Genomic DNA, 27,957 nt, shown 5'->3' with positions numbered 1-27,957 from the left:
TTTGTTTGGATGGTTATTGAACTTGATAATAAAATTTATTTATTCATTTTAAAAAAATTATTTATTTAATATATTAATAAAAATTTTATTGATAAACATGATTCACAAGCATTATTCATAAAAAAAAAAAAATTCTCGAACATTATTCACGCATGTTATTTTTAAATATTAATAAATAAAATACATATATATTCAAATTTATTCATTAAATTATTTAAATTTATTTATTTAATTAATTTAATATATATTAAATAATATAAATAAATTTTTATCAAATTGAACACCAAACCGGCCATCACCAACCTTATTTATGAATATTGGATTCATTTGCTGCCGTAATAATTAAGGGGTGGGGGCGTTTTGATCATTTTTGCGACTTTAGGAAGACGAAGACATGATGAACACTAGTGTGTCAAAGACTAAGACTTTATCCTCTTACAGAAGATCGATCGAGAAACAAACAGTTCTCTTTATTTATTCTTAGAATTAATTCTTAAGAAGTTTAATTATGCACCGAAGCTAATTATTCAAGGTCGATCAACTGGTGCATGGCCGCCGGAGAAGGAAGAAGATGCTTTCTCGGCTCTTTCCATCAGCCAGGCGAAGATGATCCCGAATCCCTCTTCCACCGTCTCCGCCTCCTCTCCGACCAGCTGGTGCCACATCCCCGCCACAATCTTAAGCGTCTTGTCCGTGCTTCTCGCCCGCGCGTACACCAGCATCGCCGACTCCACGTCGCAGATGGCGTCCTCCGCCCCGTGCACCACCAGCAGCGGCACCTCCAGCTCGCCGCTCCTCCTCGTCACCTCCCCGCACACCCTGATCATCTCCTGCGCCGTCGCGGCCGGCGCGTACTCGCATTTCCGCTCCGTCCTCGGGTTCCGCCTCACCAGCTCCCTCACCCACCCCTGCTTGTACGACTTCTCCACCAGCGACTTCGTCAGCACCACCCTCCACCGCGGCGCCGCCCACGCCGCCAGCGGCAGCAGCGTCTCCAGCGGCCACGGCGGCTTGAACTTCGCGGTGATGCCGCACATGGCGCCGTGCAGGATCAGGCCGCTCCAGAACCTGTCGATACAGCTTCGAATTCAGTGGAGTGATCATGACAATCGAGAAAGTAAGAAAACGCAACCTGCTTTTCTGCTGCTGCCGGAGGCAGACCAGCACGGCCATGGCTCCGCCGAGCGACTCGCCGTAGAGGAAGGCCGGAAGGCCGGGGTGCGTCGCCCGAACCGACTCGAAGTACTCAATGCAGTCGTCCACGGCCGGCACGACGCTCGGGAGATGCCCCCGCCGGCCCTCGGAGCGGCCGTGGCCCCGGAGGTCGAGCGCGCACACCAGGAACCCAAGCTTCGCGATTGCCACGGCCGTAAGCTGGAAGACCCAGCTGCTGTCGCACGCGTAGCCGTGGATCATCGCCACGACTCCGCGCAGCGGCGGCGCCGCCGGCCGCCACGACTGCGTGAAGATCTTCATGCCCTGCTGGTTGAGCACGAAGGATTCGCGGTGAACGATTCGGTGCTTATTGAAGAACTCTTCCACGGTGAAGCTGCCCATGGGGTGGCTCTTGCTGGCCTCGTGCACGGGGTGAGCCATGCTGCGATCGATCATCGTCGAAAAAGCAGAGAAATTCCTGGAAATTAAAGACTGGAATTTGAGAAGAAGATGATCAGACTATCGTAGCTATTACGTTAGTGTTGATCATATTCATGCGTAAGCCATGTATACATATGTACGAAAAGTGTGGGTTGGGGCAATATAATCAATGCCGGCATTTATGGCTAGCTCCTTTCTGTTAGAGCTCCATCAGTTTGTAACTCATGGATCAAAAACTTTACAATTATTAACAGGTCAATTGGTCCTTCGTGTTGCCAATCATCACCAGTCACGCAACATCAAGGTTGTCCTGAAGCCATGAGAAAGAAGAAGATGATGAGTTCTGGAACTTATAAACATAGTGAAAAGGAAAGTTAGGAGTGTAGCTCGATCATTCTCACATTCAAGTCAGTCACTGAAAAGGAATAAAAAGAAACAACTTGAAAGCAAAAGCGAGTGTAGCTCGATCACTATGACATTCAAGTCCGTCACTGAAAAGGAAGAAAAAGAAATAACTTGAAAGCAAAAGCGAGTTTTTAAGATTGTGAAATTACGTACCTGTGTATATCATATCAGGAGGTTATATAGACAGAGAGAAGAAAGAATTATACCAGCTTGTCTTATCGTTAATTAAGGAGAATCTCTGCACAGTGAGATTTTATCAGAGACGTCTTTCATTAATTAAGGAGAATATTGCGCAATAGAAGAGATGCCCTATCAAGTATGTAAAGCATCTTGTTGCGATGGAATGCTCCTTCACTGTTATAGTTTCGCATCATTAGAGTGTTGTGTCTCATAATCTTTTGGTGGTGGTGATGTGACTGTCTAACAGATTTGATTGTGACTGATTGAGAGATTTGACAAGTTGAGAGAGAAGGACCAAAATCGACACGACTTGAATATAAGGGTACCATGCTTGGTGAGTCGAGAGTAAGACTCTTGCCCTCGGCAACTTGATGCTTGGTTCGGACGGAACAAAGAAACTGAACTGGGAGTTAGGCAAACCGTGGCCCGAAGTAGGGTGGATCAAGGCCGAGTCCAAGTAGATGGGCGAGTGGCCGAGTAAGGATCTGAGTGAGTCAGAACGAGTGGGATCCAGTCAACTCTGATATAGGGTCAAGTCAAGTCTTCCTTCTTCTGTCCAACGTGTTCTAACTTACGATTGGTCTTTACGGACCGAATCATAACACTCATAACAATATATAAAATAATTGTAACAATATATAAAATAACTTTTGGCTTTGATCGAATTATTGATCAAGAGCTTTTATATCGATCGGAAAGCGAGCCAATCTCGTTGATGAATGCTCGATCTCACGTCGGCAACTGAATAGCTGTCTTCAGTGTGTACATCTTGTCCGATCCTGCTGGTTAATTAATTTCTATGTAAAATATTTTAATTATACCTTACATTTGTGGGGTTTTTAAATTTTATCAATCATTCTTTCTGTGGAGGCAGTCAACCATTCCTCCAACCTGAGCCCACCCTGATCTGTCCACTGTAATGGTCTTTCTTTGCCTTCGTTGAAGATCACTTCCTTCAGTTTCAAATGATTAATTATGAAGATTTCTAATATAAAATGTGTTGGATCGAGATCGCGCTAGAGGGGGGGGGGGTGAATAGCGCTCATGGCTTTCACTTGTTTCGTAATCGAAAAACTTACAGCGGAATAAAAACAACACAAGACACAGAGACACCAAGATTTACTTGGTTCGGAGCCGTGAGCGACTCCTACTCCAAGGCCCGCGATCGTTGATCGCTTTCGATGGACAACAACTATAATATCGAAAATCTTTTTACAATAAGTATTATAATCCAAATGCTATAATAAAACTGTACCACCAATATAAGAAATGAAGACGTATTTTTTACGTAGATGATGAAAGTTGGAGTAGCAGCGTGTTGTTGAAGCGTTCGAGACAGCACAAAAAGCCCACAAAGATTCTTTTCTGCCTCTTCACGCTGAGGTGTCTTTTAAAGCTTTTGCAAAGTTAATCAAGATCCTTGGAAATAGGATCTACACGTTGAGGCACCAATTAAAGTCTTGCACGCGTGGATATCAGCCGATCAGTGCAAACTTATTCTGCTGCTTATCAACAATTCAAAGATTGCATTTAGGTCCCTGCAAAATATGTTAATCCCAAAGCAAACCAAATGTTACATTTTGGCCCCTGCAAAATATGTTAATCCCAAAAGAAACCAAATGTTACATTTTGGTCCCTGCAAAATATGTTAATCCCAAAAGAAACCAAATGTTACATTTTGGTCCCTGCAAAATATGTTAGGACATAAATGGATAAAAGAGATGTTGACAGCCTCCGGACTGTCTGGGTCTGACTTCGGATTTCCATCCGGAAATCCTAGGTCGACCCGACGCCTACTGTTCCCTCTTCCGGGGAACGCGTCCTCACCTACTCCCCTCAAGAGAGATTACCTGATGCCAGTATAATCCTCCAGATCGACTAGACTTTTGCTCGGCGCTCGATGCTCCCGGACTTTCTGCTGGACTTCCGCTTCTCGGCTGGTCCAGTCTTCCACCTAGTTCGCGACACCAGGACTTTTCACCTAGGGTTACCACCCCCTAGGACTTTTGCCTGAAGCACTCGACCCACCAAGACTTTCCGCATAGGGTTACCACCCCCTATGACCTAGGGTTACCACCCCCTAGGATTTTCCCCTTGCCTAACCGCAGCTAGGACTTTTGCCTAAGTACACTTAGGTCCTTCCTGCAAGCTCATTCACACCGTTAGATCACAAATAGACTTAACTTTGAATCCCTTTGCCATAATCAAAACTTAGGTTCGATCGTCGGATGCTTCCCGCACCAACAAAATGAACTTTCAAAATATTTCATTTAAATTTTATTGTTCTTATTATTTTCTAATTTGCCCAACCGACATGCTATCTCATGTCCAGTTCAATATATTTGACCTCGATCGAGACCTTTGTCTCCCATGTTTTTCTGTGGCAGCGAATTGCTCCTACCCTAATCGACGTCCTCTGCTTTCTTGGACAACAACCGTCGCCTGCTCTAATTAAGAGACTAGACTTAATTTCTTTAACCTGCTTGATGTTCATATGCCATCTAATTTATCGGCAATTCATCAATGGACGCATTTAAAGTTGGAATTCTTAACAGGCATGTTTAATTTTCAGATTTTTTGTAGGACGGATTTGTTTTCCATTTTATCCCTCCCATCAACCACAATGTTGTATTCAAAGAACAGTATACTGTAGTATTAAATTTTTAAAAATAATTATAATGTATTGTTGGATTTCAAAAATTAATATTATTTATTTTCAAAAATCAACGCCATAATTATTGATTTTCGTGTTAATTTTTAAAGGCAACACTATTGTAGTGTTAATTTTTAAAATATAATATTATAATGATGTTGTTTTTAAAAATTCAATACTATAGTGATAATATTATTCTTTGAATCCAACACTACAGGAGAGGTAAAATAGAAAATAAATGTTTCCTTCGATAAATAAAAAAAAAGTTTTAAGTGTGTATTTTAAAATTTTCATATTGTGATGGACGTGTGCTTGAACTGTTGAATGGACTGTTACAGAGATGAGAGAACAGTGGTTTGATTTTGTTTCTAACATCGATGGCATAGCATTTATTTATTCTGATACGTCGTAACTTTTTAGTTTGATATTATTGCACCTTGTTTTGTCAGTCGACGAGAAAGAAGATTGAAGAAGAAAACTTAAAGATACTCAGAGAATTTAAAATAATACTATATTGACATAGTAATAAATAATATATGGCGTTTATTTGCTAACATTTTGTCATCCATAAAATAGTAAATTTAAGATTATTAAAAAGAATTAAATACTTTAGAATCTAAGTTAGTGCTTTAAAAGATTCACACTAATCTACTTTGAAATTTATGCACGAATATAAATAATTTTTTGCACTGCAATAAAAAATAAAATCTATTATTCTAAAAATTCTAGACAATCGATCAAATGATCATCTATGATGAGGTAAATCAAAAAATTATAATTAACTACTGCAAAAAAAAAGATATTGTTTCAATTTTGTTGAGATTCAATTCTTGTTCACTGTAATAAATCTGTCTCACAGTAATCAATTTAACCATCCCTCGCACAATCATACTCAAAAGAGGGGAGGAATACATCATCTGAAATTCACATCAACAGATTATCGATGAAAATACACAGGACGATAAGTTCGTGACATCTCACTGAGACGAATATAGAACGATTAACACACGAAGAGAGCATCATGACCATGGCCATGGAGCTTCTTGCCATTGACACCATCTATCTCTAGGGAACATGTTAGCTGAGCAAGTTGGAAGGTCTTCACCTTGTCGACTATTTCCAGAGCGGAGTTCCCGATCACGTCTTGCAGCGTCATCCTTATATCTTGAGCTTGCATACTTTGGATGATCTAAAAATTTGGTATTCTTCCACCAAAGTTTGAAAGCCTGAAGAACAGAAGGGGAATGAATGTTCATGTCTCTTGATGTAATAAATGCATGCTTAAATGATTTTTAAGACTTAAAATTAGCTGTTGCTTGCATACTATTACTATATGTCTATATCCATCTTGATACAAAAGGCAAGTTTATCGATTTGTGCAAAGTCGAAGTAATGTGCGTGTGGTGCAATGTAAATTTAAGATATGTAAAGGAGTCTTAATCTGCATCTCACAAGAAACCATTGTAGACAAATTTTCACTTATTCCCTATAATAATTTAATCAGACTCAGATCTATTCCTTAAATACTTATTTCACAAAGATACTTAAAATTATCTAATCTGTTATGATGTGTCTAAATAAATCCTTATAACTTCTAAAACCAATAAAATTTAGAACTTACTAATCTAAATCTTCCAGATTTAATCTTTTCTAATTTAAACTGCATCAGTTGGTTTGCTATAAAGCAAAATTTCTGACAGTTTCATCATAAGAAGCTGAGTGAAAGACTGTCATGGTAGTGCCTTATCAAGAACAATTTGAACGATGCGAATTCTAGATGACTTAAGATATGATTTTGCGGCAACCAATCAACAATTGTTGCGGCAGAGAACCCAATCCATCACAGTCAAAAAATGTTCATCTTATGAATCACTTATCAGAGAACAAAACTGAAACAATATGTTGTGTTGGTATATTGCTCAACTAATGAAAAAATGTTGTATAAAAATGGTGGGAGAAATGAGTGAAATTTTGACACTTACTCCGATCAAGTGAAAAATCTAGGTTTAGAAAGAAAAAAAAAAGAGTTCCTATGCCTACATCAAAAAAGAAAAGAAAGCGCTGGAAGAGACAATAGTTAATGTTGCTTTATCTTAAGATCAATGGAGAAAAAAATTATGATGAAACAAGTGTAGGAGATAAGAAGATTTGGATATTTAAGGTTAAAATTACCACTTGCAACTGAATTGTTTTTCTTGTTCTTTTTCTTTCTTTTGTTTTGGGGGACTGATGTTGATGTCTTCTTTCTTTATTGATGCTGTGTTATAGGTCCTCGCTGGGTGCGCGGGCACTGACAAGACATAGTCGTAGGAGTCAAAGCCTCTACTTATCCCTTAAGACAAGTTGGATGGTACCCAACTTGTTTGGTCCACAAGCATCATGTCCTCCGCAGAGACAACAACAGGGAAGGTGAAGTATGGAGGATATTGATGTCCTAAGTGGTGGCAACACGAATTAGTAAGCTGAAAAGATATTGTCAAATGAGATTAGAAGGACAAGGCCATGTTAATGGCATGCAACCTAGAGATGCATCAACCTCGATGTTAGGAAGAATGTGTGGTCCAGGCTTGCGGCACATAGCAACATTGAAAGGTCAAAACGGTGAGATGTTAGGGTAACAGACGAGGATTAGTCTCCTCTCAAAAGAAGTTAAACGTGAGATGTTCCAGCAGTGGTGTACATGGTGGAGAGTTGAGAAAGAATACTGTTAGAACTTTGTCAGGGCAACCATTGACCTACTTATGCAGATCTACAGGGAACTTGAAATTTGTAGCATGCTACAACCAAAACTTACTAATGATCATTCATGAAATAGAGAGCCATAAGATCAATTGAAGCAACAAAAACCTAGTTAACACTTGACAATCTTTCTAGGGCAATGGGAATGCAAGACATGAGGATGACCCATTTTCAAGTTTGCAAATAGAAGAAGTGATGGCCTACTATGTTGACTAGGGGAGGGGGAGAAAATGGCAGACATCCCCAGACAAGGATGGAAAGCTGAGATTCATTACCAGATGCATATGACCTCCCGCTTTAGAGAGGAAATAACTCAAAAATGAGAAAAATTGAGGACTCTAACACAAAAGAAGGGGAGATCAATGAGGGTTGAACGTCAGTAAGATGGAATAGGAAGGAGGGAAGAAATAAGAGAGAAGGATTAAGAAGTCTCTGATCCCAAACTGAGACTCATGAAAGAGAATAACTCACTAATATGATTCAACAAACATCACGCTGAAGACATGATATTAATGAAAAAAAATCATGTCCATGTACTAACACAAGAAATTAAGAAGCTAACAAGGTAAGCTACTATGATAAATTCCAACAGAACATAGGGAGAATTAAGCTGACAATAAGGTTCATCATAAGCGTAACTTTCTTCCTTAAGAGCATCGAAAAGGAAAACAACAGCCTTTACCAAACTAGAAAATAGTGAAATAGAATGAAATGTAATGGATATTGGAGAAAACATCATTGGCAATATTAACCAAACATTTAGTTGTTTATTTTTTATTTTTTGTGAAAAAAAAAGCATACTGGGTTACTAGAGCATCTAAAAAGAAGTATAGACAAGACAACTAAAAATGAATAACAGAACCATTAAAAATAGATATTGCTGTAACATTAGTATATAATTACCTGCCAATATATCCACACTGCAACCTTATGGGGCATCAACCAGAAAAACTTTTCTAGGAAAATTGAACTAGATGAAGACAGAACTCTTTTGGCACGTAAAGTTGCAGTGAAATAATTTCCAAGGGTGGGGTGTTGAACTGAGATTACAAGTGACAGATTCTCTCCTGGTGCATCAGCAAGCATACACCAATTTCCCTGCATATCCTGTGAGTAATATGAAGTTCAAGTGAATGAAAAAGTAATCAGTTAAGAAGTTGAGCGCAGATGAGTGCTTACAGTAAGAAACAACTAATGCAGGAAAAAGAAAAGAAGTTGACAAGAGGTGTACATATTTAATCTATCTTGTTCAATACTGTCTCATTCTCACCCACCACGTAGGAATAGAAACTTTAAATGCCCCTTTATTTGCAAAATACACAAACTGACAATTATTGCACTCTACATCTAGAGATAGCATTCTAGGTCATTCCTACTAGAAGGAAGACAATGTAGTATATGGTAAAAGAAAGAATGCAACATCCAAAAATCTTATTAAATGAAGAGTACGATGTGCCATGGAGAGAGAACTAAACCACACCAAGACCACCAAGCGGAAAACAACAATAACTTATGTTTAACATTCTTCTCGAATGATCCATCAAATCTCAGTTTTTCGCATAAAACTTTGAATATGTTTGCTAAAGAAATAAACACAAGCTGTTGATTTATCCAAAAAGTTCACTCGACCTTCTAATACTTTGTATTACGAGCTCCTCGACCCAACTATCAGTAGTTGGCTACATGTGTTTTACCTTGTCATTGCATGATAGGGTTATATCATTTGCTACTTTTAACCTCTTATTGTCTTTAAGATCCTGCAACAGCATGAAAGGTCGAATTGAGTCTATACTCTATAGTAACTAATACTGACAAATTGAATCAATTAGAGTTGCATATGGGAAGGGTAGAGGGATACCAAAGAAATCTATGTTAATGAATATAGTTAAGGTCACTTACAGATGACTTTTTAAGTGATTTAACTCTTCCATATAGCTCAATGGAAGGATAAAGTCTATATAGCTAAGCCTGATGCCAAACTCATGCATAAGGAAAAACAATAGATGAATGAAAGTGGCTATTTGAAGGAGAAAAACAAAAAGAGCAAAAGAATACAATTTTTAGCAATTTGCAAGAGAAGAGCAGCAATCAGATATGCTAAATTGTCAATAACAATTACATGATGTTGGGGAACCAAGATATTGATAGATTAATTGACTCTACGTGTAGGCTCCAATTATCACCAATGCAAGCAAGGTAGATTGCGAATGATCGTCATAAAAAGGAAAGGCACCATGAACGGGCTGACATGCAGTGGTTTTGCAACGACATCAGATCCTGGAGTGAAGGTAAAAGATACCCGCTCCCCCCATGGCGTGTTTGTTACCTGAATTCAAAGGAGAAACGTGATCCCATCCCCGAAATTTCGAGAAAAAAATAGAGAAAAAAAAACCTGCTAGGGCTCCTTTACCTCCGCAATGCACATCTTAAGGGAAGGCTTTGGCCCATCTCCCTCTTCTCCTTTCCCTTCCTCCACATCATAGCAGTAGTAGACGCTCAGCGGATTCTGCTGGTACCCCACGTTCTCCGGTATCGTCAGCAGGAACCTGAAAAAATCGGAGCTTTACGTACCTTCTCCCCTCAAAACCTAGCTTTTGCAAGTAAGAAAAGGCTAAGCATCGGGTTGAAACGAGGCATCTTACACGGGCCCGTTGGTCCCAGCAATCTCGCGGGCTCGTTCCGCGGAGAGGTGAGAAGGCTGAGGGGAACCGTCAAGGTCGATGAGCGCGTACCGGACGGAGTACTCAAAGGCATGCTCGACCGGTCGCCGCCTAGCGTGGCGCACGCGGCCCTCGTACAGAAGCACAGCAGCGCTGCGGTCGCCGTCGAAGCGGAGGCAGGAGAAGCAGAGAGGAATGGAACGGATGGCAAGGGCGAGGGAAAGGAGTGAGGAGGTGAGGAAGGTGGACATGGCGGAACAGAGCAAGAAGACGACCTCCATTGTGACTCTCAGTGCCTGATCTACCGCTAGCCACACATTCATGCGAACTTGAATATTTTATTATCAAGCTCGACTAAAATTTTATAAATATATTATTTTTATTGTAAATAATATAAAATTATAAAATTTATTAAATATGCATCACATTTTTATATATTAATATAAAATTAAAGAAACGTGACAGAGCTTACATCTTTAGTTGTTAATTGCTTATAGGCTTTGTTTCTTAATACTAACGAGCTGAGTTTATTTATTTAACTTAATTTCAAATAATAAATAAATATAAATGAGATCTTATTAATTTGTTCAAAAGTATGCTGTTTGTCTAAGCTTATATTTAGAGTTGAGCATCTATAGACTGGAACTATTAAACGAAAATCGTCAAGCTGAGCTAATTTTTAAAGAAAAAATCTCATGACCTCTAGGAATTCATATCTACTCTTGAAAAACTACTTTATATCTTTACTATTAGATTTGTTCAAATTATTATAGATTAATTTCACTCGTAGATCAATAGGTTAGAATTTGTGCCCCCACAGGATGGCAGAGTTAGTACCTACATATGATATTGCTGTAATAGATCATGAAATAGATCCTTGTGCAGAATGTCTTGCTGATTCATTGACCCCATGCAAAGGATTGTTATATTGATGAAATTCATCATGATTTATCTCCCTTTCAGATCGTGTGTCGGATAATCCTGGAAGAGTCCTAGGATGAGGATTATCATCTTTTGCTGCAATAGGGTAAGGTTCGAGGAACAACGTCCAGTCTACACTCTGACTCAACCGGTCAAATTCAATCAAAATTGAACGAACAAGAGTGACTTTCAGCTCAACTGCGACGCATCACTGATGAACCTGCATGCCTGATTTTATTACCTCAACAACACCATGCATGCCTCAGATTAAACCAGAAGGATATGCAAATAAGACAAGCAAATGGAACAAATCTGTTATTTCAGAAAGCATATATTGAACATAGGATAAGGGATTTGCACATCGCTAAGACTGGCACCTGGATTAGTGTTCCTCATTTGCTCCATGGCTTGATCACTGCGACAACGATTATAACGACGATTAGTAGGAGAATAATTATGGCAAAGCACATCCACTTGCGAGAGTTCTTCTGTAGTTTCTTTGCTTTTTGTAGAGCAACCGTCCCGGATTGAACATGATCCACGGCACTTGAAACCTACAAACAAGAAACATTTCTTTTGTTACATCGTACCGCCATATAAACATGGCAGAGCCCTTCTTAACTGTGCCATTGAGTGACATTGAGCGTCTCTACAATAGTTAACAAATTGTAGTTGACGTTCACGCCCCTCAAGATTTTAATTGTAGATAGAAAACAGTTAACGAAAATTGAGATTTTAAATACTAAATCGGCACAAACTGTTAGCTACCCTTGGGTATTGCCAGAGAATAGGAACGATGTCAAAATGCTCCACAAAAATATCACTAAGAAATGCAAATTTCAGCTGTTATTCATACCTGGGTTTCAATGTTATCCAGCATTTCCCCTTGAGCGTCAACTAGAACTGCCATATCAATAAAAATCTACAAAGCAGAAAGAAATGCAAAATTTAGTAACAATCTCTGAAAACTTGAAAACTTAGCTATGCTTCTTCTGGCCGACAATGAGCAACAACAGGCTACGATAAGTGGCATCAACGATGGGGGTAGAACAAAGGAGGGAGGAAGAAAGGGCAAAAATGGGAGGAAAATGTTTTTGCCCAATTTGGGTGGACGCTATTTTTGACCAAGAATGAATCTGGGGATTGAGTTGTTCTTCCTTGCTTTGGAGTTAGATGTGTTGGTAAATAGTGAATGGATGCCTCGACTTCCGCACCAATCTGCTCCACTTTTTGTTCCAGCAGGTAAACCCAACATAAAGTGCCATTAGAAGAGTCAGATGCCCTCAAAAACCCAAAAAAAACATAGCCAGTTTAGATTGCTTGGTGATCTGGTTGGATGAAAGGCCTATGCAAACAAACTGGCAATATATATTCATGACGGAATACTTTATCTGTAGCACATGATCACTTTAAAACTCTCTCCAATAAAAGTTGTAATAACAATATGAAAAGTCAGCCCACGAGTTGAGCTATCCACAATCTCATAAACCACTGACTGGGGAATACTGAAAATCATCTAAACAACTTCTAAAAGCATCCGAATAAGTGTACAATACAATGAGTTAACTAAAGTGGCTTAGACTGACATTGGGAAGATACAATAACTTAAAAACATATTTTGGTTGAAAAAATTCCATAATAGGGAAAGAAGCAGCAATTGATGTAAAACAAATAATGCATAAGCAGGATTCCTTCAATCAAATAAAAAATCAAAAATATGATTGACCTGTTGCAATTCAAGCAACTTCCTCTCTAGATCCTTTACAGTGTTATGACGCTCTTGGATTTCTGCAAGGGTATCCATTACCTGCATTAGAGAGTGATTAAAGTCATACAGTTTAGAATTTGATATATAACAGTGGATGAAAAACAATACAAAATGAAGTCATTAATTACCCATAGATCAAATATTATTTTAGAAATGTATTTTGCACTTATAATAGATTCTATGTTTAGTAGATTTATTGAATTTTGTATTAATAATATAATTGTAGTTATCATTGATGACTATACAAAGCATGTAGTAACCTCACCATGTAGATCTAAGAAAGTTATCATGGCACTCCCATTGGTCATTCAAACAATTGTACTAGCATGCATACAAACAATTGACTTGCAAGTATAACAAGATTTGATTTTGCATGTTGATCCTACATGCAGCAATTTGCAATTGCAGACAAGTCAAAGAGCTTCTAAAAACAAACCTGGCCCCGTCCTTGTTCTTGAATGGCTTTCTGAAAAATTTGTTCACTATTGCCTGTTTCTATCAACTGGTCAATAGTCTGAAAGAAAAAGGGTGGAATCTCTCTTACAAAGTCAAGAAGGTCAAATATGGATGGATAATCATAGAAAACTTCCTTGTACCTCTTCATCAGGTCGACTACCAGTAACTGTTGATATCCAAGAACAAGACAGGAAAGAAGCCATTATGAAGAGAAAAGAGGTGACTAGCATTTCAAAAAATATCAAAGATAACCTGTAATAACTCTTCTTTCTACAACTTCTCTATATTCTTGCTGGATTCTTTCCCTTAGAGTCTGAGGGGGAAAAACAGAATAAGATGCAAGATATTAGTAAGGAAGAAAAAGAAGGTGATGATAATCATACATACATGCAAAAATACATACATAAAAGCAAATATATATATATAGCATAGGGTACCAAAATGACCCACAGTGCCATGCAATGCCTGTAAAATCAGAGCACAATGAATTTACTGAACAGACATTGTGCCAGAATATGGAACAGCTTTTGCCATCACTTGGCAAACCTGCAGACAGCATGGATGTAGAATGATGACATCTGCTGGTGTGATATGAGACATTCCATGCTGGCAATAAGGGATTGCAAGACAAAGGAATCATGTTTAAGTATTATCCCCAGGCACATACTTACAGTCACATATCAGCATGGCTTGCATACTAGTAAGAGATAGATTCCCATGAATTTCTAAGCACAAGTCTGAACAATCCTAGTATATTTACTCATATACATCCAACAAAACAGTTTTTAGGTCCCAAATCAGAATGTTTGGTCAGCGCTGTTAGGTACACTGTCCAGTACCAACCGGCCATGCACTGAATTGTTCTGGGCTGTGACCAAAACTCGCTCTAGTGCCAATACTTTAAACCTTGTCAAACTATACTATTTCTATTTTTTTTTTAAAAGAACTAAAAGAAAAACTTGAAGCATGCCTTGTTAGAACAAAAGGTCAAGAAGCTTCTTTTCTACTTAAATATAGGCTTTGATCTTGAGTTTGGCTTTGGCATGGGAATAAAAACCTTTTGTTCTTTCCTTTTGTCAATTTCACACAACTTTATAGCAGAATAAAAGGAACAAAACAGATAAGAAAAACTTAGGAGTGTGTCATTAAGAACTTACCTGAAATTCAGACATGCGATCTTTCAACTTTCGTTTCAGTGCTCTGTATTAAAATTGTCCCAAGCACATGAGATTATTTCATAAAGGCATCTCTCACATATTATATAAAAGAGTCAAGATATAAACTTTACTCAGTGGTTGCAGTTCTGGAACGATCTATACTCGATCCTTTCCCACAACCAGGTTTTTGCCTATTTGCTAAATTCTAGATAACAAAAATTAATAACAGTCAGTCCTGGAATGATAGACTACCAAATCTTGAAGCTTTGTATTCAACAAAAATAGAAATACACTTCCAAAAAATGTGAATTAAACTATATCAACCACTGACTAACTGCAAGGAAGCCAACTGTCTATCAGAAAGACAAAGGTAAACTTTAAATTAGAAAAGTTTGGAAAGTCAATTTCCATATATGAAAATCTTCATAACTACAGCTGACACAAGTACTTTCCTTAAATAGAACATTTAAACTAGTTTTTTCCTAATAAAAAAAGCAGGAAGCAGTCACAAAAGTAGATGCATTAAAAAAAATAATGAAGTTGGGAAATTATAAAAGAGACCGAACTTAAGATTGGCGAAAGCAAGATGCTCATTAGGCTTTCCAATACTGCAAAAATTATGACTAAACAAAAACTTATATAAAAGGCGCTCTGAAACTTATATATTTATCACAAGTTGGTTTGAGCATCAGGGATATGAACCATACATCTCGATCCAGTTCTTCAAATTTTGACTTTGCTAAACGTGCAGTTTTCCCTGCCTCATCAATATCTTTCTGCATTTGTTGCTTGATTGCTACATCCAAAAACAAAGTAGTCAGTATAACAACCATGCAGATTACCAAATATGAAGACAAATATTACATACTTTAGCCAATATTTAAAAAAAGCTGATAAGTGATGCTAATTACCTTTCATGTCAGATGCCTTCGTAAAAGTTTTTGATCTCTCATTTGCTGACTGTAGTACAGAAAGAAAAGATAAGTCCCCATAATTAAGAAATATGAAATTAAAAATAAAGCACACTGATGAATGATGATAACTGAGGTTTCATCTAAACAATTCCAATCAAGTAATCAAGCTGCAGCTCTCTCTAGAAGAATGTTCAATACGTCAGTTCAATTCCTGCAGTACTACACAGCAAAGTCCAAGTTAAGTAGGAACCTAGTAGCCCCCAGGGCGTAGCACAGATGGTGGGCGCATGGTATTGTTGACGTAATGGTCAAGGGTCGATCCTCAAGAGGTGATGACCTGCATTTTCGACCCTGTCATGCGTCTAATGTCTGTATACCTGAATTAACCTCCTTCCATATCCGTAGGGCCGGCTCTAGGGGCGCCGTTGAGGTAGCGGATCTACCTTTAAGTAGGAATCCAATAAAAATTTGAAAATAAAGTCGAGTGCAAATCACCATGAGATTTGTAAACAGCTTTATGTCCAAGCTCTAAAGATAATGCATCTGAGGTTTAAGAGAATCTTTATTAATTTGAAGATGTTGGATTTGTGGAGAACAATTCTTAATCCTCATTAAGGCAATTTTTACCAATAGGAAGAAGAGAAAATAGACCACGTGAGGGAACAAATAAATAAGGTGAAAAATAACATTCCATGCCATGCTAGACTTTCTATCCATGTGGAATGATACAATTTTGAAATTTTTGTGTCATGGTTTAAAAATCTTGAGTCATGCCGAGGTTTCGATTCCGAACCAAAATGATATAATTTCGATATTGTATCATGTCATGCCAATATAGTTTCGGTATTTTTTAAATATAAAATATATTAACTAAAAATATAAAATAAAATAATTATATATATATATATATATATCTTTATATATTAAATTAATAGGATAATTTTATTAGCCTTTAAGTCTATTTAAATTATCTCAATCATAATTAAGAGTTAATTAAAATTATTAACCTAAGTTATTTAATTAAACTTAAGTTAAAATTATTACCCTGTTCAGCGTTGCCATGACCACAAGCACACGCAGCCAGCGACACGTGTCCGGACCATAGTTTGTAGAATCACAATCCTTCGCAAGAATGATTTGGGATCAGAATTGGATCAGTCTGAATCAAATCATAGAATCGTACGATCCTACTAAAAACCATAAAATTTAATTTTGTATTTGATAGAATGATAAAATTGACCAATGAAGACTAAATTAATTTGATATTTGATTAAATTTCTCTTTAGAATAAATTAAATCAAATTAATAATAATATTAATGACAATAATAGATTGATAATATATATAATAAATAAATATAATTGATTTATAATTTTAAAATTTAATATATATATATATATATATATATATATATATATTAATGGGATAATTTGATTAGGGTTATTTAAACTATCTTATTTAAGTTAAGAGTTGATTGAATTAATTAACTAAGCTTTCCGATGCTCCCTTTTTTTAATTCACTGTGTCAAACTATCGACCTTCCTTCACTGTATCGTTGCTCCCTCACCCACGTGCTCGTCGCCGCCACCACTCCCCCTCCACAAGCCGCTAATGCCAACTCCTCCACAAGCAACCGACGTCACCTCCTCCATTGTCGCTTCACTATGCTAAACTACCGCTGTCGATTCCACTACAAACCATGGTCCTAAGGTGTCGTCGGTCCCGCATGACACCTCCAAATGCGACATGGCGCGCCGATACCGATTGTGTCGGTGTTGGTTTGCAGGCGAAACAAGATGTTTCACCTGTATCAAGCGAAACAACTCGAGATTTTAATCTATGGTGTGAATACAAGTCTTGAAAGAATAACACATGAATTAATCTTAACATGTGTCATGGCATGCCAAGGGGTGTTAAATGTGTGTATATGACATAGTCATCATCACTATGATCAATACAGACATTAACATAGACAAGATAGAAAAAACATACCTATGTGTATTAGTAATTTAGTATTGATTTTTGGTGATTTACCATGCCACTGATACAATATAAGATTTCAAACCACGAGACCAACTTCAACTATAATCAATTAGACAAAACTTTAGGAGAACGAGCTAAAGTTTCTAGAGCATAATGGATATGAATGATGAGGAAAAGGCAAACTTGTTGGAATGTGTACCTGAAGATTCTTTGATAGCGTTGAAAGCTTGTCAACTTGTTTCTCAATTACTTGAACCTAGCAAAAAAGACAAGCATCAAGCTCTTTAACAGCTCAACTATGATATTGCATACTTTGTGAACTTAATGTTGTAGACTTGGCACCTGCTTAAAAAAGACTTCCAGTCCCTGTTCTGCAGCACTAACTGGAGGTTGTTGTCCTAATTCAATGTCGGCATCTCTTGAAGGCTCTCCTCGAGGGAGTTCGAAAGAATCCTGCCAAAATAATTGAAAAGTAGTACCACAGTTCATAATATATATATTCACTAGAGAAAAGAATAAGAGTGAAATATTTCAGAATGTTAGAATTGAATTCCCTTTGAAAAATTATGTTTTCAAGCAATCAAGAAAAAACTGACAACTATTACCAATTGAGATAGACATTTGTGTAGCAATATCCAAATAGAAAAAAGTTCAACCACTAGTAAAAATGAAGTATGGTGTCATCAAACTTATCATATATTTGTGAATGCCTTAATACAAAATTGTCTCCATATGAAGAGAAATGCAGTTGGCTAGAATTAGACTATTTTGGATCTTTATGGACAAGATGCATTTATTTAGTGATGTATGGTAGCCATGTTGAACAAAAAGATATTTGCCATTGGAATAGTGAAAGCTATTTAAATTGTTGGCGACAGCTTTATATAGAAACAAGAAAAACAAGAATTATTACTGCTTTTACACAATGTGAAATTGTGAACCATCAGAACACTGGCCAATATTTCCATCAGCAACTTGGTTGTTCTTTATCACCAAATTTTATCTTTAAAGATCTCCAACGTGCAATTGTGAAGAATGATGAAGACAACAAGGACTCAAATTTTATCTTTAAAGCTTCTCAAATCCTCATCATCACCTTCAAGGATGCATGTTTGTCCCAACTATTTGGATTCGGCTACATGAATGCTATAAACCATTAAGTACTATGTAAAAATATAACACTGGTATATTTTAAATCAATTAAATTAATTTTTTATAGATTGACTATGTTGTATATCTATGTTTCATAATTGCCATGCCCATTCTACAAAGAACCAAAACCTTGATGTAGATTTGAGAGTTGTAACATGCTACAGCATTTTCTAGGAAATGGTTGACAATAGTAAATATGTTTAAAAATCATTAATCTCATTCCTAACCCAAAGCATGTGACATTCAACAAGCAGATAATGCAATAATCAACAACTCAAGTTCGAGCAATATGATATGGGTTTTTTTCTGAAATGCATCACATGATGCTGCAAAAGCATATACAGGGCTACCTCATTGCATATTTCATGTGCATTACCCGTAGTGGCACAATGAATGGATGGTCAAATTAGATATTATAATAAAACTTGCATGCATATAGCATAAGGATTGCATATTGCTTTTGTCTTTAATTGACTTGCCCAAATACATTTGGCAGGCTCAAGTCAATTTAACATATGAAGAATTGAACTGCAGGGAAAGTAAATATACTAACAACAAAACAGATAGACAATATCATAAGAATAAGCAAGCACAATGAGAACCAAAGAATGATTGTCCATAACAAAGAGGAAGTTGCAGCTTCACAGGATCAAACTATGTATATTTAAGTTATTTACCGAAAAATGCAAAAAAAAAAGTCTCTGCAGGTCCTTGGATTTGTTAAAATTTAATCTTTTTCTACATTGATTTTTTTGGTTTTTACAGTGTTTTATACTGATTAAGTTCTCTATTAATATTTCAATTTCAAATTATACTTATATTAACAGAACTATTGGAGTTTTTTTTTTTTGTATTTCAGTGAAATTTGAGAAAAGGTTCATTAATGATCTATTGGTGATATCTTTGGGTCCGAGTAGTGAATAACAAATCACCAGTCAAGTATACATCAGCAATGACCATAAAAAGTTTCTTTTATTTCCTTTTCTTTTAAATTGTTCAAAAGTTCTATCAAGGTATGAACAATACACCTAGAATCAAAGCACACATATAATCAATGAATCAAGTAAAACTCCAATGAGCTCTCCATCCAGAAAACCCTCTTCAAACTTTCTTGCAGCAAAGCAAATGCTACCACAGCGATGACTGATTTCCTGAAACAGTTCAAATGTATACCCGACAACCAAGCGTAACCGCATACCCCACACAAGAGTTCTTTCTGAATTCACTTTTCTTCCTCGATGCTACAGCCCTAACCCCATACCCACACTAAATCCTCTCCTTAACCAAAAGAAGAACATTCGAAATCTCCCAGATTCAGATTCAGTATAACACCAACCAATATTTCGACAGAATTGCGAGATCTAGTCCACCCCCCCCCCCCCCCCACCCCACCCCAAGAATAGTAACGTTTGATAAAATTACCGATAGGAGGTTATGCATCCTGGCGGTGGACGAGATGAGCAGGACGAGCGTAGAGACGAGTAGGCAAGTCGAGATCCGGAGGAGGAGATGAGCCCCTAGCCGCGATCTGGGAAGCAATCGGTGCGAGGAATCGAAAGGGAGTCAAGTTTGGAGGTGGCAGCGGTGGTGGTCTCGGGGTGGGCGATGGACGGTGACGTTACGGTCTCGCACGAAGCAGTAAGAGTACATGGTAACGGAGTTCGATTGGCGAGGAGCCCGCGGGGCCCGTACTTTGGTGATCATGGTTGCCTCGGTGGAGCCCAGCTCAGTCCCCATCAAGTCCAACTTATGTTTATTTCTAATCCGTAAAATTAATTAATTAAAATTTAACTAGTTAATTATTAAGACGTTCATTATTTTTCTTACGGATAAAAAGATATTAAAATATAATAATTTTAATCAAAATGATTAAATAATTTTTATTATTTATTTATATTAGATAAAATTAAAAAAAGCTTCCATCTCCACATAATCATCGGATAAATATTATATTTTTAATTAAAATCAAATAGACATCTCATTTAATCTAAATTATTTTATAATATTCTTACATTATTTCATCATTCTACCACTATAATAATAATTTTATATTAATTTAATTAAAAAATATTTCAATAAATAAAATAAATAACCCTCATTATATTTTAAATAAATATTATTTGATCATGATCGATCATGTGATAATTAATATATAGCTTCTATAACAAAGTTAATTAGCAATTAACTTCTACAATGATTATTTTATACTATTTATATTTTATTTTTTAAATGATAATCTAATTAAAATACTATTTTAATAAATAAAATAACTTTATAATATTTCTTATATTAATTTTTAGTATGTAGTTTCTATAACAACTATATGTTAATTTTTGTCACGTGTAGTTCGTTGTTATTAAAAAATAAAAGTAATGATAATTCGAACGTACTCATTTAATTTTAATTAAAAATAAGATGTCAACTTAATTTTTACCCTTTTATAGTATACTAATTTCTCAACGAAAAGACATTTACAAAGCCATTAGACTTCAATCACAGGCATCCTTCTTATATTATAATGAAACTAAATTCAGTGTTGCGTATCTAAAAAAAAGTAGCAATTAATTATTGAAAATCTAGGAATAAACCCCCTCGCAAATTGCCTTACTCTACTCCATCCGACAACGTCGACCATTATTATCACTAAAAAAAGAAAGAAAGGAGAGTCCTCACTTTGTTTGTCAACGGCCTTAACTAATTGCATATTAGAAGTCAACTCCCTTCGCACACAGTATACAAAAATCGTTTGACTATTAGAGAATTCTCTAACTTATCATGATCATGATTATTAAGGCATCTTGACTTGAACGTGGCCGTAAAGTCATCCGGATCCACAAACCGGCTTCTAATTAATTAACCACCAGCTTGAGTTCAGAGATTTGACTTCCGATTTATACACAGACGATTTGCAGGTACCTACACCGTGATTTCCTCATCTTGAACAAGGCCGGATTTCGATCCAGGATCAGCCCCGCCACCCTTTGACATTTGAAGCTCTCTTCTCCCTGTGAACGGAGTCGCTTCTGGGCGCGTATAAGTTCTCGAGTCCTCCCAGTTCAGGAGCACTCGCATTAGTTCTTAGACGGGAACGGGGAGACTGATCGATGGGGCACTCGATCCCCGACGAAGCTGGCGGAGGATCGGACTACTCGTTGAAAACGAGGGGGGTCATCGAGAACCCCAATTCCGACCGCAACGTCGAATGGCCGCCTCTCAAGAGCTTGCCGGCGAAGATCTCTCACACGGCGAAGGAAATCTTTTTTCCCGACGACCCCTTGCGACCCTTCAAAGGCCAGCCGAGGTCGAAGCAACTCTTGCTTGGCATCCGGTACCTGTTTCCCATCTTCGAGTGGTCGAGAGGCTACAGCTTGGCGAAGCTCAAGGGAGATGCGATCGCCGGATTGACCATTGCGAGCCTCTGCATTCCTCAGGTACTTATATGGGGGAACTTCCCTGCCACTGGTTCTGCTGATTGAGGTTATTTGGATTGGTGCAGGACATTGCTTATGCTAAACTTGCACACTTGGATCCACAATATGCACTGTGTAAGTCCACACAATTACCTAATACCACGGTATTTAATTAAAATCGTCTTTAATTAAAATGATCTGTACAAAATCTAATTTTCAGACACCAGCTTCGTTGCACCTTTGGTCTATGCTTTCATGGGCAGTTCAAGGGACATCGCGATAGGGCCAGTGGCCGTCGTCTCCATCCTTCTCGGTAACCTCCTTCAGGACGAGGTGGATCCAGTAGAGAGCAAGGAAGAGTACCTACGCCTCGCGTTCACAGCGACCTTCTTCGCCGGCGTCATTCAGGCAGCTCTTGGATTCTTCAGGTGATCATCTATATGATCTGTATTAATGACACTATATATATATATATATATATATCTCACTCTTCTGCTCGATCGCATTCATGCATATTGCAGATTGGGCTTCGTCATCAACTACCTATCTCGTGCTGCCATCGTCGGATTCATGGGCGGCGCGGCGATCACCATCGGCCTTCAGCAGCTGAAAGGATTCCTTGGCATCAGGAATTTTACCACGCACACCGACGTCGTCTCCGTCATGAAATCTGTTTGGCGTCCAGTTCATCACGGGGTAATTAAGATTCAAATTATCTTGCACCTTGTTGATAATTACTAATGCATTCATTCATCATATCGGCACGGCAGTGGAACTGGCAGACGATCATGATATCTACATCTTGTTTAATCTTCCTTCTAGTCGCCAAGTACATCGTAAGTGGTAGCCCGATCAATCTCCTCACAACTATAATTAAGGAACTCAAAAACTGAAATAAAAATTGCAGAACCTTAACTTGTTGCACTGTACACAGGCGAAGAAGAACAAGAAGCTTTTCTGGGTTTCTGCAATTGCACCACTCATATCCGTGATCGTCTCTACCTTTTTCGTGTATATAACTCGCGCAGACAAGAAAGGCGTCGCAATTGTAAGCCATATATTGATATATACTTCAGGCTTATATATATATATTAATCATGCATGCATCGAATTAAAAGTTTTTGTCATCCACAGGTGAACCATATAAAAAAAGGACTCAACCCTTCGTCTGCAAGTAAGATCTACTTCAGTGGTCCTCACGTCAAGCACGGACTTAGAATTGGAGCAATAGCCGGAATGGTAGCCCTCACGGTATATTATAGATTTCTTCATCTCAGAAACTGAATCTGAAATACATTATATATATGCAGTAAACTAATGTACAGCACAAATCATTCAATATATATTTAGGAAGGAGTAGCCATTGGGAGAACCTTTGCTGCTATGAAAGACTATCAACTGGATGGAAACAAGGAAATGGTGGCCATAGGAAGCATGAATGTGATCGGTTCGTTGACTTCCTGCTATATCGCAACAGGTAAAAACACACACATAGCTGATGATCGTAGGCATGTTAATGTTTAATTTGGCAATCTTTTATCCTCTCTTCTCCTCCTCAGGTATCAGAACCAAGTTACCTTGGTGAGTGAGAAGTCATGAATTCTAACAGTTTTCATGAAATTGCAGGTTCCTTCTCTCGCTCGGCAGTCAACTACATGGCTGGTTGCTGTACCCCTGTCTCCAACATAGTTATGTCAATGGTGGTGATGCTAACCTTGCTGGTGATCACTCCCCTTTTCAAGTACACCCCGAATGCAGTACTGGCAGCCATCATCATCTCAGCAGTGCTCCATCTGATCGACATTCAAGCAGCGTATGATATTTGGAAGGTCGACAAATTGGACTTCGTTGCGTGCATGGGAGCTTTCTTGGGCGTCGTCTTCATATCCATTGAAATTGGCCTCCTAATTGCTGTGAGACATCCTTTCCTCACAAAAATTAATATCCCCTCTCGACTACCCTTCTCACATTAATTATTCATGAAGTTGTTTGTCTTTGACAATTCAGGTTTCCATCTCATTCGCTAAGATACTTCTGCAAGTGACGAGACTGAAGACAGCTAAACTTGGGAAACTTCCAGGGACCACGATATATAGAAATGTGGAACAATATTCAGAAACAATCAAAATCCCTGGAGTTCTGATCGTCAGAGTTGATGCAGCTATCTATTTCACCAATGCCAACTATGCAAGAGAGAGGTGCATGCCTACCTTCGTTCATACTTTTAACGCTCAATCTTTGTATGCTTGCTCCATCTTTTGTCTGTCTTAGTTTTAACCCTCTCTCCAGGATTCTGAGGTGGTTATGGGATGAACAAGAACGCGCAAAGGAAAATAAAGAGACAGAAATCAAGTTCTTGATTTTGGTTCTGTCGCGTAAGAATTACATAACTTTCCCTATAGATTCATTAATATATGCTCATAAGATCTTACCTGCTGTTTTCGCTAAATCCTCTATGTAGCGGTGCCGGACATCGACACAAGTGGTATTCATGCTCTTGAAGAACTACTTGTTTACCTGAAAAAACATGATATTCAGGTCAGTAATGGACTGTGTATATATAATTAATAATGAGAGAAATGCAAAGCATGGCTCAAAATGCATGCATGTCTTATACTTTCTCAGCTGCTTCTCTCGAATCCTGGGGTGGAAGTGATCCACAAGTTGCTGTCATCGGAGTTCGTTGAGCACATAGGTCGTGATAGAATCTTCCTCACTGTTGAAGATGCTGTCAAGGCTTGTGCTCCACAGGCGAGTGAGCATGTATGAGGTATATATATATATATATATATATATATATATATATATATATATATATATACAAACTGTGTGATCAAGGTGTTGTAGGGTTGTATACTTGTATTTGTCAACTTGTGTGCATTTGTGGGTGAAGCGTGTGCATGGCATGGGAGAGGTCTAGTGTGTGGATAGGATACCTATCGAGATTCATTTGTAATTGCAAAAGATAATGATGCTCTATTTGATCCATTTTGGTTTTGATTTTGGCCTACTTTGTAATTTTTCTTTACTCAAGTTTGGCATTTGCATGCATCAGCTTCTATTAACACAAAACTTGTACATATAGATTGTTCTGATCTAAATATGAGAGATGGATCAACTCTCTTGAAATTTTTTTCTATCAACTTTGGTCTATTTTTCTTAGTCGGATCGGCTTGTAATGAATCATCATGCTCTCACCAAATGGAGGGTCTCCTAGAGACATAGTCAATTCTGTGAGAGATAATTGATGCATGACTACAAAGGGAACCGAACTTCAACAGATCATAACTTTTAACTTGAGTATTAGAATGAAGCATGATTGATTTCTAATCGGAGTTCTTTCAAAGATCTATATTTGTTATCATTATTATTCATAATCAGCCACTTTCGGGTCTATCAAATTAATATTGTTTAGTATCTTTTGGAGGTTCAGAACATATCTTTTACTATTTATAATAATTTTTTAATTTTAAAGTTTGAAGGTCTGTTTGACTTTTACAATCTAGGATTTTATTTAGGGTATATTTATATGCACATTTAGTTATTTTTGATAGACTTTTGATTATTGAATAAAATTTTCTTTTTCAATAAAATCTAGAGACGGTTGTGGTCTCTTTATTTGTCGATTTATCATCTTATTTTCTCCATAATTTCTCTCTCCTTTAATCATTATTCTGTCTAGCGTCAAAGGGCTCACTAAGAGTTATCTATTAATGTCCCTATGATGTATAAGTCATTGTAGAGCCTCAAATAGAGTAATAGAACAACAAAATAAAGAATGGAGTAAAAGTGATAATCAAAGATCAAATTAGATGATATCTCCCCCTCCCTTATAAAAGTCCAATGCCCCTAAGGCAGGGTTGAATTGGCTACTATGAGGTAGATATTACTACAATTGATAAGGGTCGAATTTCAATGAAGTCAAGAAAAATATCCTCCTCATATTGACCAACTCTACACTTCTCGATTTACCTCCTTATAGATGGTCGTGAAATTGATCGTGTGAAGTCGTTGGGGTGGCGGATTTCATCTTTTGCTACAAAGGGACAAAAGTCTAAAGGGCACGACGTACCTCCCTAAAGGGTTTCATTGTAATCACCATATGTGTCCCTTCATATTAGTAACTATTAAGTCCTTCACATGCCAAGAGGTCGATCTTTGTTGGAAAAACTCCTCAAGAGATCGGTCATTATTGGAAAGACTCTTTGGGAGATTGGCCATTATTGGGAAAGACTTTTCGGGAAGTCGGCGTTTGTTGGGAAGACTCGTTAGGAAGGTTGGCCTTTTGGAAAGACTCCATGGGTAGGTTAATTTTTGTTGGAAAAACTCCTCGGGAGGTTGACCTTTGTTGAGAAGACTCGTCAGAATGTCAAACTTCTCGGCAGATTGCAAAGTCAGAAGTGCTTGGCAGACCGGATCAGTTGGGCCGATTGGATCAACTCGGTCGGTTGGCTCAACTTGTTAGAGATTATTGACACGCTACGTGAAATTTATGTTGATCAAGTTCTAGATCATGTCACATTGCCACTCTCTGTTAATAGAGTCAAAGATATAGTCGAAGTGTCTTATCCCAAGTGGTAAGTATGGAGACGTGTGTTGCCTAAGGTTCCAGATTCGAGTCCTCTTAGCAATATATATTTGTTGATTGAGGTGTTGTTGCGATTTGAGTCATCTTAGCAACATGTATTTGTTGGCTGAGATGTCGTTTCGATAGTAGACTCTTATCAACCTAGTGGTACCGTGCCTCCAAAAAATTCCTTAGGGGGTTTTCTGATATGGGATCGTTTCGGCGGTGGGGCCGGTCACTATAAAAAGTTTACCCAATACAGTTTTTCAACTGCAGCTTCTCGATTTACCTTCTCACAAATGATCGTGGGACCAATCGTGTGGGGTCGTTGGGATAACGGATTTCACCTTTTTACCGAAAAGATATATATATATATATATATAATATATATATATATATATAATCTTATACATATTGTATTTTAATTTATAATTAGAGAAGAGAAGTTTTATAACAAGTAAAAAATGATTGTGATCAATAATATTACTATCAAATAATAAAATAATATATTTATATATATTTTCACCCAATAAAAATCTCCGACATTCAAAAGATTTGATATTGTTTCACCGTTTGTATTAACAAAATATCTACAAGCGTGTGGCTTTGGAGGCTCCAAGTTTGCGGCGAAGAAGATAAGAAACGAGTGTACTCCAACGCCCACGCAGCCAATCAAATACCCGCGATCTTTCCTCCTCACCAACGCTACCATTAATCCCGCGAGCTAAGTTAACAGCATGGCAACAACAGCGGCGGCGGCCGGCGTCAGTCTCTCGGCCCCGACGATTCGAGCCGTCTCCGTCGTCGTCAAGGTGGCGCCGAGATCCGTAAGGATCGGCCTGCAAGCGTCGCACCGCCGAGCGGCGGGGCGCGGCCTCAGGGTGGTGGCGAGCGCGCCGTCGACGCCGCCCGAGATATCGAAGAAGGTGGAAGAGAGCATCAAGAAGGCGGAGGAAGCGTGCGCGGGCGACTCGGTGGCCGGGGAGTGCGCGGCCGCGTGGGACGAGGTGGAGGAGCTCAGCGCGGCGGCGAGCCATGCCAGGGACACCCTCAAGGCCAACTCCGACCCCCTCGAGAACTACTGCAAGGACAACCCCGAGACCGACGAGTGCCGCACCTACGACACCTGATCAGCTCGGCCCCAACAGCAAACATGCACGCAACGTAACGCACTTCTTTCATTTACAGCTATTTTAAACATCTAATTAAAGTTGCTGTAAATGAATTAATGTAAACTATTATGTGTATTGCAGTTTTCATATCATGTTCATCCTTTAATCTTAGTTTCAGTTTAGACTGCAGATTTGTGCACTAACTCTAAATTGTACTCCTGTTAAATCAATTTTGATATAAGTTTAAGATTGTGGTAGTTAAAATTTTAGAAACTTTAAATATTT

The 27,957-nt window shown here is 38.0% G+C and overlaps 6 protein-coding genes across 9 annotated transcripts; 3 read left to right on the top strand and 3 right to left on the bottom strand.

Moving 5' to 3' along the window:
- Positions 1–373: 373 nt before the first annotated feature.
- LOC141832825 (caffeoylshikimate esterase-like) lies at positions 374–1,724 on the bottom strand. Its single transcript, XM_074720200.1, has 2 exons — positions 1,133–1,724; positions 374–1,068 (listed from the first exon to the last, which is right to left on the bottom strand). The coding sequence occupies exons 1-2, from the start codon at positions 1,609–1,611 to the stop codon at positions 528–530; spliced, it is 1,020 nt and encodes a 339-aa protein (XP_074576301.1). The 5' UTR covers positions 1,612–1,724; the 3' UTR covers positions 374–527.
- Positions 1,725–5,735: 4,011 nt separating this feature from the next.
- Positions 5,736–10,550, bottom strand: LOC141833567 (uncharacterized). 2 transcript variants are annotated; one of them, XM_074721042.1, is made up of 5 exons: positions 10,216–10,550; positions 9,984–10,119; positions 9,807–9,899; positions 8,477–8,680; positions 5,736–6,060 (listed from the first exon to the last, which is right to left on the bottom strand). In XM_074721042.1, exons 1-5 carry the CDS (start codon positions 10,512–10,514, stop codon positions 5,854–5,856), a joined length of 939 nt encoding a protein of 312 aa, XP_074577143.1. In that variant the 5' UTR covers positions 10,515–10,550; the 3' UTR covers positions 5,736–5,853. The 2 variants fall into 2 exon arrangements, with proteins under 2 accessions (XP_074577143.1, XP_074577144.1); XM_074721043.1 differs by having other exon boundaries at positions 9,873–9,899; positions 10,216–10,528.
- Positions 10,551–10,965: 415 nt separating this feature from the next.
- Positions 10,966–20,189, bottom strand: LOC141833519 (syntaxin-132-like). Of its 3 annotated transcripts, none has more exons than XM_074720991.1 (14): positions 20,006–20,189; positions 17,774–17,884; positions 17,631–17,687; positions 15,447–15,495; positions 15,243–15,331; positions 14,667–14,740; positions 14,536–14,578; positions 13,631–13,691; positions 13,519–13,544; positions 13,359–13,436; positions 12,881–12,961; positions 12,011–12,076; positions 11,532–11,708; positions 10,966–11,382 (listed from the first exon to the last, which is right to left on the bottom strand). In XM_074720991.1, exons 1-13 carry the CDS (start codon positions 20,021–20,023, stop codon positions 11,547–11,549), a joined length of 915 nt encoding a protein of 304 aa, XP_074577092.1. In that variant the 5' UTR covers positions 20,024–20,189; the 3' UTR covers positions 10,966–11,382; positions 11,532–11,546. The 3 variants fall into 3 exon arrangements, with proteins under 3 accessions (XP_074577092.1, XP_074577091.1, XP_074577090.1); XM_074720990.1 differs by having other exon boundaries at positions 10,967–11,374; XM_074720989.1 differs by lacking the exon at positions 10,966–11,382 and having other exon boundaries at positions 11,457–11,708.
- A 1,498-nt stretch (positions 20,190–21,687) lies between these two features.
- LOC141833987 (sulfate transporter 1.2-like) lies at positions 21,688–22,059 on the top strand. The gene has a single exon (XM_074721460.1). It carries the CDS (start codon positions 21,688–21,690, stop codon positions 22,057–22,059), a length of 372 nt encoding a protein of 123 aa, XP_074577561.1.
- Positions 22,060–22,233: 174 nt separating this feature from the next.
- Positions 22,234–24,762, top strand: LOC141832940 (sulfate transporter 1.3-like). The gene is made up of 11 exons (XM_074720302.1): positions 22,234–22,421; positions 22,515–22,689; positions 22,764–22,829; positions 22,928–23,041; positions 23,128–23,244; positions 23,344–23,470; positions 23,620–23,906; positions 24,001–24,191; positions 24,283–24,368; positions 24,455–24,531; positions 24,619–24,762. Exons 1-11 carry the CDS (start codon positions 22,249–22,251, stop codon positions 24,760–24,762), a joined length of 1,557 nt encoding a protein of 518 aa, XP_074576403.1. The 5' UTR covers positions 22,234–22,248.
- Positions 24,763–27,194: 2,432 nt separating this feature from the next.
- Positions 27,195–27,853, top strand: LOC141832941 (calvin cycle protein CP12-1, chloroplastic-like). Its single transcript, XM_074720303.1, has one exon. It carries the CDS (start codon positions 27,298–27,300, stop codon positions 27,688–27,690), a length of 393 nt encoding a protein of 130 aa, XP_074576404.1. The 5' UTR covers positions 27,195–27,297; the 3' UTR covers positions 27,691–27,853.
- The last annotated feature ends 104 nt before the right edge of the window (positions 27,854–27,957 follow it).

Source organism: Curcuma longa, chromosome 8 (assembly GCF_044706935.1).
Source record: "Curcuma longa cultivar G26 ecotype Majalengka, Jawa Barat chromosome 8, ITB_CL_G26_1.1, whole genome shotgun sequence".
NCBI lineage: Eukaryota > Viridiplantae > Streptophyta > Magnoliopsida > Zingiberales > Zingiberaceae > Curcuma > Curcuma longa.
Note: the sequence above shows the minus strand (reverse complement) of the source record. Positions and strands in the feature narration are given on the sequence as shown.

Bases quoted from the DNA above. Each gene is read 5' to 3' on its own strand.
- LOC141832825 (XM_074720200.1), bottom strand. From the start codon at position 1,611: ATGATCGATCGCAGCATGGCTCACCCCGTGCACGAGGCCAGCAAGAGC. The intron at 1,069-1,132 runs GTTGCGTTTTCT...CTGTATCGACAG, and splicing joins CGGCAGCAGCAGAAAAGCAG to GTTCTGGAGCGGCCTGATCC.
- LOC141833567 (XM_074721042.1), bottom strand. From the start codon at position 10,514: ATGGAGGTCGTCTTCTTGCTCTGTTCCGCCATGTCCACCTTCCTCACC. The intron at 10,120-10,215 runs GTAAGATGCCTC...CGATTTTTTCAG, and splicing joins GCTGGGACCAACGGGCCCGT to GTTCCTGCTGACGATACCGG. The intron at 9,900-9,983 runs GTAAAGGAGCCC...CTTTGAATTCAG, and splicing joins TTAAGATGTGCATTGCGGAG to GTAACAAACACGCCATGGGG.
- LOC141833519 (XM_074720991.1), bottom strand. The intron at 15,496-17,630 runs GTACACATTCCA...TCTGTACTACAG, and splicing joins CGCTATCAAAGAATCTTCAG to TCAGCAAATGAGAGATCAAA. The intron at 14,579-14,666 runs GTAAAGTTTATA...ATTTTAATACAG, and splicing joins TCCAGAACTGCAACCACTGA to AGCACTGAAACGAAAGTTGA.
- LOC141833987 (XM_074721460.1), top strand. From the start codon at position 21,688: ATGGGGCACTCGATCCCCGACGAAGCTGGCGGAGGATCGGACTACTCG.
- LOC141832940 (XM_074720302.1), top strand. From the start codon at position 22,249: ATGGGCAGTTCAAGGGACATCGCGATAGGGCCAGTGGCCGTCGTCTCC. The intron at 23,245-23,343 runs GTATATTATAGA...ATATATATTTAG, and splicing joins CCGGAATGGTAGCCCTCACG to GAAGGAGTAGCCATTGGGAG. The intron at 24,369-24,454 runs GTAAGAATTACA...TCCTCTATGTAG, and splicing joins CTTGATTTTGGTTCTGTCGC to CGGTGCCGGACATCGACACA.
- LOC141832941 (XM_074720303.1), top strand. From the start codon at position 27,298: ATGGCAACAACAGCGGCGGCGGCCGGCGTCAGTCTCTCGGCCCCGACG.